The 18963-nt window shown below is 45.4% G+C and overlaps 1 protein-coding gene across 1 annotated transcript; it reads left to right on the top strand.

Moving 5' to 3' along the window:
• Positions 1-395: 395 nt before the first annotated feature.
• On the top strand, positions 396-1081 carry LOC104581961 (basic proline-rich protein-like). The gene is made up of 2 exons (XM_010231169.1): positions 396-897; positions 1032-1081. Exons 1-2 carry the CDS (start codon positions 396-398, stop codon positions 1079-1081), a joined length of 552 nt encoding a protein of 183 aa, XP_010229471.1.
• The last annotated feature ends 17882 nt before the right edge of the window (positions 1082-18963 follow it).

Below are 18963 nucleotides of genomic sequence, written 5' to 3'. Positions count from 1 at the left end.
ATGAAAAGAGCATTATCCAGTTCGATCCGTTTACATCCCCCTAAGAGAATTATGTTTCTTTTCCTACTTTGCTGTCGTTTGAGTAGTAATAACTAAATTCAACGTTGTTCGCGACATCATTAATATAAAAGTCGTGTGTATCGATTGATGCAGATGCCGGAAAAAATGGTCTAAACAAGTGTGCTAAAGGGTTTCCGGGTTCCAGGTGAACAAGGTGGGTTGAATACTGTTTATACCGGATTGGCTGAATTTATAAACTCTATAAAGTTGAAACCCACTAACTGCAGTTAATTTTAGCAAGCTCAACATGCAGGCTATCCACGTCAGCGTCCACGTACACGTCAGCATCCCATCCCCTAATACTCACACGTTTTTCCCTCGAAAAAAATACTCCCATGTCAACCCAACTGCTTCTAGCCTGGCCGCTCGGTCTTGCCCCGACCGCTTCTTGCGCCCGATGTGCAAGACGCCGCCCGCTCGGCAGCGCCCCCAGCCGCCGGCTCGCGCTGCACCCGCCGGGCTCCGCCCCCGCAGCCCTCGGGATCAGCCCCGGCCGCCACCCACCCCCTGCGTCCCCGCCGCCCATGGCTCCGCCCCGGCCGCCGCCAAGCGCCTTCCACGCCGCCCTCGGGCTCATCCCCGACCACGGCATCCCTACTGCCCACGGGCTCTACCGCCCTCAGTCCCACCCGCCGCGTCCCCGCCGCCCCCGGGCTCCGCCCCGACCGCCGCGGAGCGCCTTCCACGCCGCCCCCGGGCTCATCCCCGACCGCCGCCGAGCGCCTTCCACGCCGCCCTCGGGCTCATCCCCGACCGCCGCATCCCTGCTGCCCACGGGCTCCACCCCCGCCACCGCCGCCATCCTCGCTGCTGAGCGCCGTCTGCGAAATTGTTCCGGTTGGTGTTGGAACGTAGCTCAGTCTTGGCGCAATTGTTCCGGTTGGTGTTGGAACGTAGCTCAGTCTTGGCAATTGCTCCGGTTGGATTTAGCTTCTTGATGTCCCAATGCTTCTTTTTAATGCTAATTACAGATTATTCCAGTCCAATTAGTGGTCTAGGAAAAACGTGTGAGCCCCAGTAACTTCCTCTGACAAAATGCTTTGCCGCTCCATCGAATTTAATGGCTTCCATCGGCTGGATGCAAAGAGCCGCTCTATCGAAGTTAATGGCTTCCATCGGCTGGATGCTGTACTACAACCCATATATGAGACCCCTTCCATGAGCTCTTCTCATCCAATTGTTGGCGTTGGCTATACGCCTCCTGGTGTTTGCCGGATGTGACGAAATTCCCCCGCTTCTTCCGAGCATTCATAAGTTTTTGGCTCATCTATCTTGACCCTTATATCTTTCATTTGGTAGCGTTTTACTTGTATTTTGTCATTGCAGCCATTGTTTGTGTGAAGAAAATCGCTGCATCACGTGGTTGATTCCATCCAGCAAGGCCGCTTCTAAGGTATGTATTAAGGATTCCCCTTTTTTAGTTATCGGAGTACATGTTTAGTAGGCTGCAAAAAAGAAAAGAAAATCTTTGCTGCAGTCATTAGCAAATGGGCTGATTACTCCACTGTACAATGAAATCCTCTATTTTAGAGGGCATGCATACACCTGAAGAGCCAAGGGTAATTGCTAACAGGCATGTGCCAGCCGAAAATCGCACTGCTCTGCTTGGATGACTGTGATTTATTTAGTTTCTAATCTTGATTTTAGAGCCACCAATATATATGCACTCTGATTAGTTTTATTCAAGCACTCTGTATCAGCTCAACCCCAACATCTCTGAATTCGACCCTCGGCGCCAATTTGATTGGCAACCGGACAACTCTATTTCTGCAACAGAGAACTGCACAATGTCAATCACTAGAAATTTCACCCTTTCATTTCAGTAGTAGTTCTTAGTGTCTACCAAGTTAATAATTAAAAAATGTAACATTCGTCTGGTTGGTAGATTATTCTACTCCTTTTGTTCGTGGCTTGGTGACTTGGTCAGGCTGGTCGTTGATTGATTTTTAAATAGGAAAACTAGAAGCTACTTCAAGTTCAGCAACCAAAATATACATTACTTGGATATACCAGAGATTACCCAATAGAGAAACAGGTTCATCAAGACTTTCAATTACCACATTTTAAATCTTTTTTCTCTTCATCTGCCTACTGAACCAGCATATATTCACTTTCAGCTATAAATGGGAAATTCCAACTCTACAGCAACGACTACCTCAAGTTGTGCATTTATATCCATTTCAAGCAGCAGGCAAACTGCACAAATTTGATGAAATATCTGCATTGCCAATTTCATCTTTCAGGTACTTATTCATTCCCATAGTTCTCAATATTGCTTCTAAAACATTTAAATTAATATTATTCACCTTCAAAACAAAAAGGAGCTACCTACTGTTGCATTGCAAAGATATAAGCAGTGATTCAGTCCTCTAAATGGTACGAAGTCTGCAAAATGTGTGGTCAAGGATACACCAACAATCTGGACACCAAGATGTCCATGTCCTTTTTAGATGTCCAAGAGTATGAATTGCCTAAACCAATTTGTTGCAACATAACTCCATCTATAATCACTCTACACTATTTTTTAGACTATAATAAAAAGGCACTGAAAACTTGGAAACGGAAGATGTTGTAACTGATATGGGTAGTCACACATTAGGAAAAATGATCTAGTGGTTGGGCAAGGTAGCTTCTTCTTTTGAATAGCATTTCATTCTGTTTTGGATGCTTTCTACTATGTTTCAAGTGATCAAAGAAGAGTTTATTTCCCACTACTCATATCACATCTTATGTGTTGATGCAAGCTTACTAAATCAATATGATGATATTCGTATTTGTAGACAAGATGGTATTCTTACTAACAACTATTGTATCATATTTTACTCAATCATGTACAACCTTTCTCTAATGATTACGGATGATACAAAAAGCATGAGTCCTCATACTCTTCTTTCTAACTGCAATACGAATCAAATATAATATGATCTTATTGAATATTTTGTTTTATTATGAAGCGATCCTCCCCTTACAGGGTTCGATCTCTCTGCTTACTGTGCTAGTCCTTGGATCGACTCACTAGCACACACAGTTTCATGATGAAATATACAGAAACAAAGGTCAAAAGTACATTACATCGCATCATCCAGGATTTAAATAGTACTTACAACCTCGCATGACCTCTTGGGCCAGCATAAAGCAAATACTGTTTCAACATCATAAAACAATGTTTTCAAAACTGCAGCGGAAAAGGGTAGAACATAAGAGCCACAACTACTCCAAGGTGAGAGCATGTTGGAATGTAAGCACATGATCCACAACATAACGACAAACCCCACTCATCGTCGGATCCACCTGCATTGTTAATTGTAGCCACTACGTGGTCAATACATTTGAATGTATTGGCAAGCTCACCAGAGTTATAAAGGACCTACCAAGTACATGCATAATTTGGCTAGGAGGGGTTTGGCTATTTGCATGAAAGCATCATTGTTCAATACTATCATTTTTAAACAAATAGTTTTAAATTCTATTGGACACGGGGTAAAAACACCCATGCTCCTATTAACCTAGGCACATTGAGTAGATACATCAATGCTCATACCCGGTTCAAATCCATTCATTTTATTAGGAAATTGGAATGAGTGAGACCTTCCTTACAGCCCCAATATCTAGTTGCTCATAATTGTCCGTAACCGGAGACACGGCTAAGTACTTAGTTTGACACTCTCGAGAGGTTGTACACATTTCCCACAAGAAACCAACGTGTTAATCCCTTGTTGTCCTCAGAGTAGAGTAGCAACGGCATCGATTACAGGAATTTTCAGAACATATTCCCCCAAACCACCTGAGGGACGCGTTCCAATCTACACTGCTACATACCGATGTCACCTCGGATCCAGGTTCATATTTCTTACATCCATCCTGGCAGAGCCCATAATACCATGTGGTTGTACTGGAAGTTACTAAACAGGAAACTAGTCCAGTCTCTGGTTACCCCGGGTGGCATTCCTCAGTTGCAACGCAGGCGCTCCCATAGAAATGGCGAGACGACTCATAGAAATGGACCCATAGAAATGGACCTGACGTCGCATACATCTCCAATTCCTCAAAGCAGCCCACTCAGGACGGTTCATTGAATTACTTGTTTTGCCATACACTAGGAAAACCATATTGTAATTCAATAGTATCACATTGTAATAATACCACCCTCGTATATTATCATAGCATAGCATTTTACTACCACGATGGCAATTGGTGGTGAGGACATGGCAAGGGTATCCTATACTACTAGGAGAGAATAGCTAGCATAGATAGAATAATAATCCTAACAATGCAACTAATAAAATCTAGTGCATAATAAAATAATGGGATGATGGTCAAAGTGAACTTGCCTTGATAGCAGTTGGTATTCAAGCACTCTTCACAATCACATAGTTCGCTCTCCGAGAAAACTAATCAAATACAAACATTGCATACATAAACACACAATACAATCAAAAGTAAAAATATATGCCATGATGCAATGCAAAACATGTGACATGTTTTGGTTTATTTTATTTGGATGATCAACTGATCTTAAGAATTGGTAATTAAAACAAATGCATTAGGGTTTTAAATAAAAGGCAAAAATAATTGATTAAAACCCTAAATTATAGTTTTATTGGCATCAGCCAAATAATTTAATTCAAAATATTTATTTCTCTATCCCAATGGACAGAGGATAAAAAAAAAATTTGGGCACTGGTTTCAATTAAAAAGGATTTCTAAATAATTAGTTATGAATTAAATGGCATAAAAGGACTTTCTGTAAATTGACTATGATTCGATTATGCAAATTTAAATTTAAACAGTGCCAAAAGATTCTACAGGTTGAGAGCTTTTCAAAAAGGTAAAGTTTGTCAAATTTGGCCAAAGGGTTTAAAAGTTATAAGCATTTGAAGTTACAGGGGCTTTTCTACAAAAGTGCCATTTATACTAAACCGGGGGATTAAAAATTACATTTTTATTTTTCTATTAAAGTGTCACGTGTCAGCTTCTAATTGGACGATACCGTTTCAATTAAAATAAATTAACTGGATCTAATCTCGGCCGTTCATCAAGATCCAACGGACGAGATTGAGCATGAGGGTTTACCGGCGGCGCTAGGGTTCTGGCGGAGCTCCGGCGATGGCGGGGAGCGGCGGCGGGTGTTTTCCGGCGGGGTTTCGGGTCGGGGAGGAGATGGGCGTGCGTGTCTTGTCGAGGCGGAGGCGCTGAGGGCGGCGGCGAGGCGCGGGTGCGACGGGGTCGGCGCCTAGGACGACGGAGGCGCTGCGGGCGGCGGCGGAGCTTCGGCTTGACGACGGCGAGGTGCTGCGGTGCGCGAAAAAGAAAACCGAGCGCGTTAGCTTGTCCGCAAGGAAGAGAGGGAGGAGATAGGCGAGGTCTCCGGCGACGTGGCGTACCGTACGGTCGATGGCGAGCGAGAACGGGCGTCGGCCGTGCTAGGGTTCCGGCGAGCAATCGCGGCGGCGTGGGCGCATGCGGGAGGGGGCGAGCAGAGAGAAAAAGAAGAGGGGAGGCTCGGCTTTATAGGGACGCGGGCGGCGAGTTTCGGGAAGGCCGAAATCGGCGGACGCGGGAGTCACGGCGGCGACGGCGCGGCGTGGGGATCGCAGTGGTTGGTTCGGCCCAAAACGGCCGGGCCGGTCCGGTTTTTTCCTTTTTTTTCTTTTAGCCTTTTCTTTTTTTTCCTTTTTCTCATTTCTTTGATATCTTTTGATTTTGAACTCCAAATTGATCCAAATAAATTCTAGAAAATTTGTAAAATCATGTTTTATCATGATTCAACTTTTGGGAGTAAATTTCCCCTCAAAATAAAAGATATAAAAATACATTTGCCCTATAAATGTTTTAGGGCTATATAACTATTTAAATAAAATAGTTTTTCAACTCCAAATAATTATCCAAAAATTATGGGATAGTTCATTTATGCAATAAACCCCTTTTATAAATAAAACCCATTGGTTTGAAGATCCAAAGCTCAAATGGGTGAAAACCCTAGGGTTTAAAATGAAATAAAAATCTTTTAAAGCCTTTTGAGATTCAAATTTGAATTCAAATATGCAATTGTGGCATGATGCTCATGGATGCAATGCACATGTAAGAATTTGAAATTTTGGGATGTTACATATTATCACATTCTATTTTTTCCCGCATGACCCGCAGCAACGCGCAGGGGAATCAACTAGTTATTTTTTATTTTTTTGAGCGAAGGTTGGCGAACAACGTCAAAACCCGCTAAGTAACAATGGTGGTCCCGGGCAGTGAACGGTACGCATGAATAGTGTTTTCTTGTTTTGGGCCATCTTTTGTTTTTCGGGCTGTAGGCTTACATGTTACTCGCTTAATTAAGGGAGAAGAGGGGTTGCTCATGGCAAAAACAGGGGAGGTGGCTGGCCGTCGAGCATTTTACCGGCAGGCTCACCGGAGGCTGGAGCTAACGGGAGATTCAATGCAACAAAGAGAATCCATTTTGCGCAAAAGTTGGTGTTGTGTGCTGCGCGCGGGGTTGGCTATGGGAGGCAAGGAGGCAGCTCGTGATGTACTGTTGCACCCCTATGGCCCTATGCTCAAAGCCTGGAAGGCTGGAACAAGAGCAGAGGCTGGGGTCTAGAGAGGAAAGGTTGCGTTTTTTTTTGTAAAAACTCTCTGCATTCCATTAAGATACGAGTGGGGTGAGAACACCCCAAAGATTACAACTCGACATAACTGATACAAGTTTGTGAATCGGAAAAATTACAACACTGGTCATACAACACACGCGTACACACACACTAAACTGCAGTGAACACGCGTCCATCCGCATCCATCGAGTCGCCACGCGTACATTACACGTGGGAAAAGGATTCATCGCCCTTTGCCGCCGCCGACCGGAGAACACGACATTGCCACCGAGCTGCGTCTCCGGCTGCCACCCGGCATGCAGCGAAGGCTTCGAACAACCAGCCTCCGACGATTCCCGGAAGAGAACCGGAGGATGAAAACTCGCTACGCAAAAGATACTGGATCATATGAGCAAGTGTCAGGCGGTGAACAATAACCCCTAAAACAGGCTGAGACCACCAAGAAGGCCAAGCTGCGCCGTCGTACTCACCATGGAGTCGCTGCCCCCAAAGACCACAACGTCGTGGGCCTCCGAGCTGGAGGTTGAGATGGGTAGCAGCAACTGCAGAGAGAATGCAACGACCAAGACTAGCCTCTTGCTGATGCAGAAAGTGTTGGAGGAAAACATCACCAGCAAGAAATGAAGCGAACACAAGGAATAAGAACAGAATAATATGTGCAAGCTTCAAGCCAGACTGCTTGATCCTCAAGGAGGCAAGATCTGAAGCACCATACCACCGGAGATTTGGAAATTTCTGAGACCAATCCGGCAGACACATACATGGAGAATTATTGGATATCTTGGGAATAGAAGGAGAGGCTACAGATCTACAAGAAGCAACACCACCACCGAAATCCATCAGCTGGCCACCACCTTGGAGGCAAGACAGGAGGAGTAAAGCGCCGGTGATGCTTTTCCTATGGATCTGGGCACAACGCAGCTTCCTCCCGAACCTGCAACCACCATGGCCAAGGTAGGGGAGAGGAGCAGCGATGCCCAAAACCGCCAGATCTGGAGGAGCAGGGGAGTTGGGGTCTGACTGCAGCTGCTCTAAATCCGAAACTTCTGTACCGACTATTTCGATAGAGAAGGCCAGATCGAAGCACCAACACAGCAAACTCCGGCGGGGGCTCCAACCTGACGGCGTACGGACCATAAACGGCATCTCGCCAGGCGCCTCTAATGCAACAACCCTAATACTAATAGTATATACATAGAGGGGAGAAGCCCCAAGCCCCTCTCCCCCTCTTCTCCGGTCAGCAGAGCCGACGGAGAAGGGGAGAGGCCGCGGCGGTGGACAAGCAAGGGAGGGCAGGAGCGTTCGGGGGCGAGCAGGAGAAAGAAAGAAAGTTACTCACTCCCCTGTTAAGTTCGACTCAGCTGAGTTGAAAGGATGCATCTGACAGTGTACTTTTCCAAGATTACAAATTTATGATGAGTATTTTTCTGACTACTTATCAGAATTCAATTTAGTACAGTAAACTTCGCAACATAATTACATAAAGGATGCATCTACCTTTCGTAATACTATCTATGAACTCCGTGCTATATATATCCCACCTAAGATTGTAGATACTCCAAGTAGTTGACATGCCTCTAACTCCAAGCTCGAGCCATTTGTATGGCATGTACACTCAATCACTTTGTTTGAATGTGGGAATTCAGTGGCTTGGATTGAGTGGCATCGGAAAAACATCATCGACGTTCAGACCAGTTTCTGGTTCTTTGTCCCTAACGTGGGAATCCACAAGCGAAGCCCCTCACTCGGCCCCAAGAGCATGGCTTGCCCAGTTCGCCTGATCCATATGCACGTCGGCGACTCGCTCAGCGTCTTGGACTTGAACTCCGTGGAGCTGCTCGAGCTGCCTCCCACCAGCGAACATAGCAACGGCTGCGTTCTGATATGCGTCCGGCTTTGGTGGACAAAGTGGCCGCCCGGAGCCGATGGTCAGGAAATCTTCAGCACTATAGGCTGCAAAGTTCGTTGGCGCCGCTACCACCTGGCTGATCTGCGCGCGCACTTTGACTGCGCTCTGGAGCTCTTCGATGACCAGGACGACTTGGGCCAACTTCCGTCCGACTTGCAGTCAGCCTTGCACCACATGAGGATGTTCAGTGAGCACCCAACCGAGGATAATAGTTAGGTGCAAGCGATGAGCCTGTCTTAGGCCAGAGTAGGCACGGATGACACTTTCGTGAAGGTGTACCGCCCCCCTTGAAAACTTCCTGCTGCATGCATAAATCTAGTTCATTTTGCATGTTGCTAGAATTAATAAGCTTTGATGATCTAACTCTTAAGGATTTGGTTTTTTCAATGGAAATTAATTTGAAAACAAGGTGTCAATATCTTTCTTATGAATTGAATCTGACTATTATGGACGTCATGCATGCCATAATTCTCACCTGTTTCTTTACAAATGGTATGTCAGTACTTGGAAATTAAATGCACACTGAAGACATGTTTTTAAAAATATTTTAAAATATATTCGAAGATTTTTTTTTAAATGTTTCATATGGATTAAACTTGATTCTTGAACATTTGTTAGATAAAATTAGTACAATGGCTGAAGTGGTTTGTATCAAACTCTCACAATTATTTTGTAAGTATATAAATATGTGATATATAAAAGGTGCTGGAGTACATGCTCCAGGAGTATATAAAAAATGTAATCCAACATACACAAGGCTATTGTCCATGCATGAAAGGCAGTGGAACAAACCTCTGTTGACTCACCAGTAACCATCAACACTAGTGAGCGTTTTGAATGCTTACGAAGCAATGACGCATAGTCTTTTTGTCACTCCATGACATATATACATCTTTACTATTCCTTAATTTGCAGTTGCGTCCGTGGTAGGCTCGTACGTCGTCCCACCCCACCCCGCGATCGCTCCCTCAGTCCCGCACCCCGCATGGTAAAAAAAAATGCATGCTGCTCACGCCCTCCTCCTCAGCAGTAAGCGGGCCAATCGGCCATCGCCTCCCCCGCCTCATCTCCCTCCCTCTCTCTTTCCTCCGCCGCCGGCCACCCGCTGGTCGACCTGCGCCCCTTCGGCGCAGCGATGTGTCCCGGGGGAAAAAACTCGCCCGAAGCCATCGCCCTCAATCCCTCGAATCGATTCCCACCACTGGCGCTGTCGTCCTCCCCTCCCCCGGCGCGGCCGCCTTCCCCTCTCTACCTTCCCCTCTGCCACCAGCGCCGTGCCGTGCCGCCTCCTCTCCTCTCCGCCGACATCTCCTCCGCCGCTCCCACGTGCGAGTTCCCTTGTACCCCGAGTCCCGATCTCCTAGGGTTTGCGCTGCCACCCTTACCAACAATGTCGTCCACCCACTCACGAGCAGGCCGCTGTCCATACGTGGCGCTGGGCTGGGCCGCGACCGGCGCCTGCGGCAACACCCTAGACGTGCCATGGCCACGCACTCCCTGTCCGCCGCCGACCCATCAGGCTCCGTCCTGAACCGGCCTTCCGCCAGGCCGCCATTGAGTCCTACAAGGCAGAGGCACACGCCGTTGATTTCGTCACCAAGGTCAGTCATCACTCAGAACCTTCGCCAAACCAATCGATCTTCCACACGTGAAGATAATCTTTCAGGTCGAATGGCGTTCTCCTCTCCCTCTCCGAGCGACCACCATGGCGATCTCTAGGCGATCTCCCCTAGATCTTCTCCGATGGCCGGATCCAATCCTTATGATGATCCAGACTCTCTGGCGCACCTTCTGGATTTCACTCCTGGCCATGCCTTTCGGATCAAGGTTCGTGAACAATTCTCAACTCCTGTCAACTCGTCGGCTGGTTTCCATCTGGTTGTCTCCTTTGGACGTGCTTCTTTCCGGATCTCCACCATCAATGTTTGCCTGGCGCTTTCATCTTGTCTTGCTGCGGCTTATGATGAACTTCGTGTGACCCATTTGTCGGGTAGGGTTTTCAAATTTTCAGTATGTTCAAAGGCTGTGGGTTTCATGATCACCAAGAAATTTGTTTATGAGTGCAACTTCTTTAAATGTTTGTTCCATCTATGGAGTTCTGGCGGTCCCAATTGGAAATTTGAGCACAGAAAATGGTGTGATGAGGAATCTCTATCTTGGACCCCTGTCCGTCGTCATCATTTTTCTTCGCATTAGAATCGCAGTCCGGTCAGGCATCTCTATCAGAATCCGTCCTATGCAGCTGGGACTTGTTCTTCCAATATGAATTCTGGATCTGGCAATTCAAATTCTCATGATCGGACTTTTCGGATCAATTCAACGGACACTGTCTCTGTCACGGGTTCCACGCCACCTGGTTCGCTTTCATCTGGTATGGCTCGTGCTCTTAGGCCTGATTTGAATTTGACTTCATCTGGGCCTGGTGATGTTTCGGCCCATGAACCCACTTCAGATATTCCTGCTACTGGGCCGATCATGTCTTTCTGTCATCAATGCCTATCCACTGGTCATCCTGCCCACCTCTGCCGTAATCGGGTGAGATGCAGGGTTTGTTACAACTATGGTCACTTTGCACACCAATGCTTATCTAATCGCAACAAACGCCTATATTATCGGAAGAAGCCTACTTATAACTCCAACCTTTCCACGCCGCTATGTTGCGCATCGGACGCATCGTCTTCCTCAGTTTTCCCACCCAGCTCCTCCTTCGTCACTGATACCCCCATCTCACAGCTTCCACGAGCATCCGCCCCACCACCCCACCCTTCCACCATGGCAAACTATGCCGCCGACCCCACCCCACACCTCCCTCCCGGCACTACTGTCATCGAACCTAGCCCCCTTCGCCCCCAACGTGGGTATGTTGTCCTCAGCGGTGGTGTCCCTATCATCTGCGATGAGTGGGCCGTTGCGACTTTGGCGCCGCCCATGGAGAACGAGGACTATGGTGATGCACTGGAGATCATCTGCACCTTTCTTGCTGACAGACGTCTGTCGATTTGATCTACTTCACGTTGTGGTATGGGAACTGCTCTTATTCAGTTTGTTATTGTTTGCGATCGAGATACTGCAATCAACACTGGTCCACACTACATTGATGATATGGTCTTAAGATTTGTTCCACAAAATAGAGGTATCAATCATAGAGAGGCCGTTCTTACACATGATGTTTGGATTGTGCTTTTGAACTACCCATTAGAGTGCTGGAATATTGAGGCTGTGACAGATGCATTTGTGCCATATGGGCGCTTCCTTGTCTGGAACAAGGAGTTATCGAATAGAGCTAGAATCCTAGTGAAGATTAGAGCTTATGATGTGAATGCTTTACATCTCAGCCTGGTCGTCCTTGGTAACAACAATGATCTTGGCAGTGATGATTCCTGGACTTGCCCTCTGTATGTTCTGTCATATAACCTTCTGGGCGCACCACCTGCTGAGGAGGATCCTCTGCCACCAAATGGCGGCAATCCACACCCTATGCCTATGCATTTTCATGATGTATGGCCTGAACCAGGGCACATCCCAGCTCAGCCTCCATTTGCCCATCCTGCTGCCCATGAAGAGGATGAGTTTGTGCATGTCCATAATGATGTGAACGTTGTTGAGTACAATGCTGATGAACCTGATGTCAATACTGCACAACTTGCTGTTTCTGAACCATCAACACCTGTTAATGTTGTGCCTGTTCTTGGAGAGGACCCTGACATTGAACCTACTTCTGAAGATCCCATTGGTGTTATTCAGAATATGGTTACCAACATGATTTCTAATGCTAACAACATCATTCCCTGCCTGCTAGATACTGAAGTGGTTGGTGCTAGTTGCAAGTTGGTTGATGTACCTGAACAGGGTGGGACAAAGAGGAAATGTTTCATTCAGATCAAGACTGCTGCCAAGCATACCCCTTCTCCTAGTCAGGTGGTCATTACAGAGCTTGCTGATGTGGAAGTTTCAGAGATTGCTCCCCCTGCTGACCTGCCAATGCCTAAAAGACAAAAAGGTGCTAAGGTGGTCACTGAAGTCAAGAGAAGCAGGCGCATTGCTGGCCTGACTGCTGGTTACAAGAGCCCACTTCAAGCCAAAAATGCAGATGTTGCATCTGCATCAACTGCTCACAAGATCAAGAAGAACTTATCCAACACCTTTAAGGCAATTGTGATCCAGCCTGATGCAGCTCCCCCACCTGTCCTGCCAATTGGTACCATCCAAGCCATTGGGGTTGATGTTTGTCAGATGCCACCTGAGGAGGTATCTAAGGAAGCCTCAATGTACTCTGACACGGTCCTGTTACCTTACCTTAGCTTGTGGAATTCCCTCTTCTTTAAGCTCAGCACGCCCGCAGAGATGTGGGCGGTGCGGAAGGCATCTTGAAACATTTCCCATGTTACCTCTTCCATGGGTGTGCTAATCTGATAAGTCTCCCACTAAGCTGCGGCAGGCCCTTCAAGCAGGTGAGCGGCAAACCTCACCTTGTCAGCTTCATTGCAGCCCACAGTCACTAAGCATTTGCTCACAGAACGGAGCCAATCATCAGCCACAATCAGTTCCGGGGAGCTGGTGAACGTTGGTGGACGCAGCCTCAGAAACATGGTTAACATGTCCACTTGAGGTGGTGGGTTGGGGTTTTGGTTGTGGTGGTTGTTGTTATTCATCTGCTGGGTCAAAGCTTGCAAAATTTGAGTCTGTGCAGTCAGCAGTTGCTGCATGGTGGCTCGTTGTTGTCCTGGCCCTCCTCATTGTTGTCAGCATCACGGCGAGTATTGCGTCTTGGCGGCATCTGTTTTGGGACAGCATAGATGAGAAATAGATAGATGGGGTCTAAAAGAACCCTAACCCAACAACAAGCAAGCAAGGCATAGCAATCACCAAACAAGTAAGATCCAACAAGCAACAACTTGGTTCAGGCATCCAAGCCTAAGAAAAGAAGTTCAAAAAGGAAACGGACAAAGTTTTGTTATCCAAAATAATTTGCTACTATTATTTGCGGCCATCAATAAAACCAAAAGTGACAGCTCACATATTACGTCTACCAATGGGTTATTATCCTATCAAGGTCATCTTGTAGTTCTTCATAACTTCATTCGTTGAAATCTTCACGTACCCTTGTCGCAATCTCGATCCTCAACTTCTCCTTCTTCATCCTCTACGGTAACTCTAATACTTTTGAAAGGGAGAAGAATGTTTCAAAACTTTCAAAATGGAGATAAGATCATGAAAGAGTAGATGAGTTGAGAATATGAGAGGTTTCATAGATATCTAGTTTTGCAAATAAGTCTTTAGGTCTTATCCAACACTAGGGTCACGTTCCTACAGGCAACACATTGCTCTGATACCATCTGAAGCGACCGCCCCCGTACAAGGGTTCGATCTCTGTGCTTTAGTGCTAGTCCCTGGATCGACTCACTAGCACACACAGTTTCAAGATGTAATATCATAGAACAAAGGTCTCAATATTACAACGTATCATCCAGAATTTAAAAGTACTTACAACTCGCATAACCTCACGGGTTCGCTGGAAATAAAACAACTGTTTAGCAGCGGAAAACGAAAGATACAAGGGCACATCAACACCACGGTGAGAGCGTGTTGGAATGTAAGCCCGTAACCCAAACAAGCAGAACGTACATCTTACTCGTCGTCGGAGCTTCCTGCATCATTAAACAATGCAGCCACTAGGGTCAATACATTGAATGTATTGGCAAGATTCACTAGGAGTTATATCAGAGCCTACCAAGTATATGCATAATGTGGCAAAGTGGGGTTCAAGGGTATTTGCGTGGAAGCAGAACATAAATTACCCTATTACAAAGGAATGTTATAATAATGTTAACTATTGGACACGGGGTAGACACACCCATGCTCCAATTAACCTAGAGTACATTGAAGTGGATTCTTCAAGTGCTCCTACCCTGTTCAAACCATTCATTTTATTTAAGAAATTGGAATGAGTGAGACTTTTCTTACAGCCCCAATATCTAGTTGCTCATGATTGTCCGTAACCGGGGACACGGCTAAGTACTTAGTTTGACACTCTCGAGAGATTGTACACTTTACCCACAAGAAATCGACGTGTTAATCCCTTGTTGTCCTCAGGGTAGAGTAGCAACGGCATCGATTACAGGAATTTTCAGACCATAATCACCCAGACCACCTGAGGGACCTACGTTCCCACCTACACGGCTACATCTGCACAATCCCTCGGATCCAGGATCATATGTCTTACATCCATCCTGGCAGAGCCCATATTACCATGTGGTTGTACTGGAAGCTACTAAATAGGAAACTAGTCCAGTCTCTGTTACCCCAGGTGGCATTCCACATTTGCAACGTAGGCGCTCCCCGAATCCACGGGAGAGACGTCCATTCCTGAATCCACAGGAACTCGACTCAGAGGGACCCATAGAAATGGACCTGACGCCGCTAATCCTCAAAATCCTCAAAGCAGCCCACCCAGGATGGTTCATTGAATTTGTTGTTTTGCCTTACATCTAACAAAACATTTCATAACGCCAAAGGCATAACAATATCATAATGTAGTTATTTCCACCACGATACTACCATAGCCTAGCATTCAACTACAATCGATGGCAATTTTGGTAGCAAGGTAATGGCGAGGGTAAACTAGACTACCTGGGATTCATAGCTAGCATAGAAGTACGAGTAATAATCCTGATGCATCTAATAAAAACATCTAGTGCATAGTTAAAATATTTAGAAGAATGATCAAAGTGAACTTGCCTTGTCCAAGGTTGTGATAGTTCTCGCACTCTTCGCAACAACAAGGATTACACTCCACACAATCTAAAATTAAAAAAAGTATACACACAATAAACACAACATTCAATACAAAAACCATGCCATGATGCATATGCCATGATGATGCACAAAAGGGTTACTTCTAAAGTAAAAAGTTTCGTTTATGTCTTGAAAAGTCTTTCAAATGATTTGGACAGATTATACAACATCAAAGAGGTAATTAATATGCATGAAACAAGGATAAGTTTAAATTAAAAGATTGTGTGGTTTTTGCAACATAGAGCAAGATTTAAACTTGTATGCCATTATTATTCACAAAATAATTTCTTTTCTGGTCCTAATGGACAGAGAACAAGTTTAAATAATTTTACAGTAAGATAACATGCTCAAAACTATTTTTAAACAATTCATTTGAGATTTAAACCATATTCAACCATTCTGTAAATAGCTACTGTATAAGTTGTTCAAAACTGAAATTAAACAGTGCCAAAATAATCTACACGTTGTGATGATTCCAGAAAGGTGCGGATCACAATTTTTGGACAAACGGTTTGAAAGATATGAGGCTTTGAAGTTGCAGGGGTCTTTGTGCAAAATTGCATTATCCAATTCGGCCGAAATAAAACAAAATAAAAAAAAAGATTCCGCCACGTGGCATGGCGGGATTGGCCGGGACCTAGGGTTCCGGCCGGCGGCGGGTGCGGGCAGGCGGGCTCGCGGGCGCGGCGGCGGCGGGCTCGCGGGCGCGGCGGCGGCGGGCTCGCGGGCGCGGCGGCGGCGGGCGCGCAGGGCGCGGGCAGCGGTGAGTGGCGCACGGGCGTGGCTGCGCGGGCGGCGGGCGGGGTGGGGAGAGGAGAGAGGCTAGGGGGTTGGCGCGGGGAGAACCTCATCGGAACGGCGACGAATTGCGAAGAACGGCGACGACAACAACGAACTCCGGCGAGCAATTAGTCTCTAACCGGTGCGAAATTGAACGTGGGGTTTGGGGGAAGTGCAGGAGAAAAGCGAGGGCTACGGGGTGACGCGCAGGGATTTGGAGGAAACGGCCCGTGCGCGGAGAAATCGGAGGTGGAGTCGTGGGCGACACAGACTCGTGCGTGGCCGGCTTTCTCAGGAGGCAGTTGAGGAAGAAGACGCGCGGGGTCCACCGGTCAGTGGGAGCGGGCGGCTCGGGCTGGGCTGAGCCGGTCGGTCCGGTCCGGTTCCGTCCGGTACGGCCGGTTTTCTTCGGTTTTTCCTTTTCTTTTATCTATTTTCTGTTTTTGAACCTCAAAATTGACTCGAAGCTCCAAATCACTCCAAATAAAATGCAACAAAATTTTAAAAATCATATTTCCATATGATCTAACTTTTGGAACAATAATTTCCTCAAAATAAAATATTTAAAAATACATTTGCCTATAAAATAGCTTTTAGGGCCCTTAGGCTATCGAAACAATTTATTTTTCAAAATACTTTCAAAAGCCAAATTATGGGATAGCTCTATATATGCACTAAATCCCTTTTTATCGCAATACCCTCATGGGTTAAAATGCAAATACTCATGAGCAAGATCAAAGCCCAAAATCAAATAAAAGCATTTTTGCAAAAGTGTTTTCTGGGCAAATTTTTAAGGTTTTGAAAGTGATCAAATGCAAAGGTGACATGATGCTTATGATATGCAATGCATATGAAGAGTTTTGAAAAAATTGGGATGTTACAATATGGCCCATGTGATGATGATGGTAGAGACAGGTTTGCCAACTGGCTTCTTGATCTTGATCCCTATGCCTATGAATTATGGATTGGGGGGGGGGGGGTTTCAACCTTATTAGAGGACCGAATAACAGAAATAGACCCGCTGGTGATCCAAATAACATGCTCCTTTTTAACACTATTATCCAGCATCTTGACTGGGAATAGATCCCACTTAAAGGCAGAACCTTTTCTTGGAGCAATATGCACAATAATCCCCTACTGGAAAAACTTGACTGGATATTTACATCTTCAGACTGGACTACCACTTACCCTAGCACTATAGCTACTCCTCTGGCATGACTTACTTCTGACCACATCCCCATCAACATTCAAATTGGCACTCAGGTTCCACATGCTCAACTCTTCCGTTTTGAGGAATTCTGGATTAACTTTGATGGTTTTTTGGATATGGTTGAGGCCAATTGGATTAATAAAGGATCATTCAAGAACTATGCTCAAGACATTACTGCTAGATTCAAATCACTTAGACATGGTGCTAAAGTATGGAGTAAACATCTATCGAAGCTCAACAATTTGATAGAAAATTGCAGTTTTGTATTAGCCATGATGGATGGGATCGAAGATCAAAGAGCATTATCACGCACTGAGAGTCATTTCAGAATCGCCTTAAAGGGACACTTTTTAAAACTACTTGAAGCAAGAAGAATCTATTGGAGGAAAAGAGCCAACATCAAATGGGCTCGTCTTGGTGATGAGAATACAAAGTTCTTTCACACTGTTGCAACATCCAATTTCAGACACAGCTACATAGCTAGTCTCACCACTGAGGATGATAGAATTATCACTTGCCATGAGGAAAAAGCTGCTTATCTATGGGAATCTTTCAAAAATAGACTTGGTGTTTCTATTGACCCTATCATGGCATTTGATCTCAATGATCTGAATTTAAATCAAGATTTATCTCACCTTGCTGAACCTTTCACTAATGATGAAATTGATGAGGTTATCAGAACTATGCCCAACGACAAGTCCCCAGGACCGGATGGTTTTAATGGTCTTTTCATGAAAAAATCCTGGCACATCATCAAGCACCAATTCTATGCCATGTGTCATGAATTTTATAAGGGGAATCTGGATATTCAAAGTATAAACACTGCCTACATTGCTCTGATTCCCAAAGTACAAAGCCCTACCTCTGCTAATGATTTTCGACCTATATCTCTGGTGAGCATAGCACTGAAGATTATTACCAAGCTACTAGCTAATCGCCTACAGAAAGACATTATCTCAATCATCCATGAAAACTAGTATGGATTTATCAAACATAGAACTATACAAGACTGTCTATCATGGACTTTTGATTATCTTCATATCTACCACAAGTCAAAGAAGGAAATCGTTACTATAAAACTTGACTTTGAAAAAGCTTTTGACAAGGTTGAGCACAACTGTATTATCTTCATGATGATGCAATTTGGTTTTCCTCAAAAATAGATTGATTGGATTAGGAACATTCTATCTAGTGCCACCACTTCTGTCATTCTGAATGGAGTACCTGGTAAAATCATCAAATGCAAAAGGGGTGTCAGGCAGGGGGATCAATTGTCCCCACTTCTATTTGTCCTTGCTGCTGAACTTTTACAAATTATCATTAACAATGCTTGGCATGCTAGCATCATTGCACTTCCCATTGATCAAGACTATGGACAAACCTTCCCCATTATCCAATATGCGGATGATACCATCATTGTTATGCTTGCTGAGGAAATATATCTCAATAATCTCAAAGAAATTCTCATGGACTTCTCTGTTTCGACTGGTTTGCTCATCAACTTTCACAAGACATCCATGGTACCAATCAATATCACTAAAGAGAGATGCCATGCTCTAGCTAGCAGCTTTGGGTGCATTTCTGAATCTCTACCTTTTACATAC

Source organism: Brachypodium distachyon, chromosome 1 (assembly GCF_000005505.3).
Source record: "Brachypodium distachyon strain Bd21 chromosome 1, Brachypodium_distachyon_v3.0, whole genome shotgun sequence".
In the NCBI taxonomy this organism is placed as follows: Eukaryota; Viridiplantae; Streptophyta; class Magnoliopsida; order Poales; family Poaceae; genus Brachypodium; species Brachypodium distachyon.
Note: the sequence above shows the minus strand (reverse complement) of the source record. Positions and strands in the feature narration are given on the sequence as shown.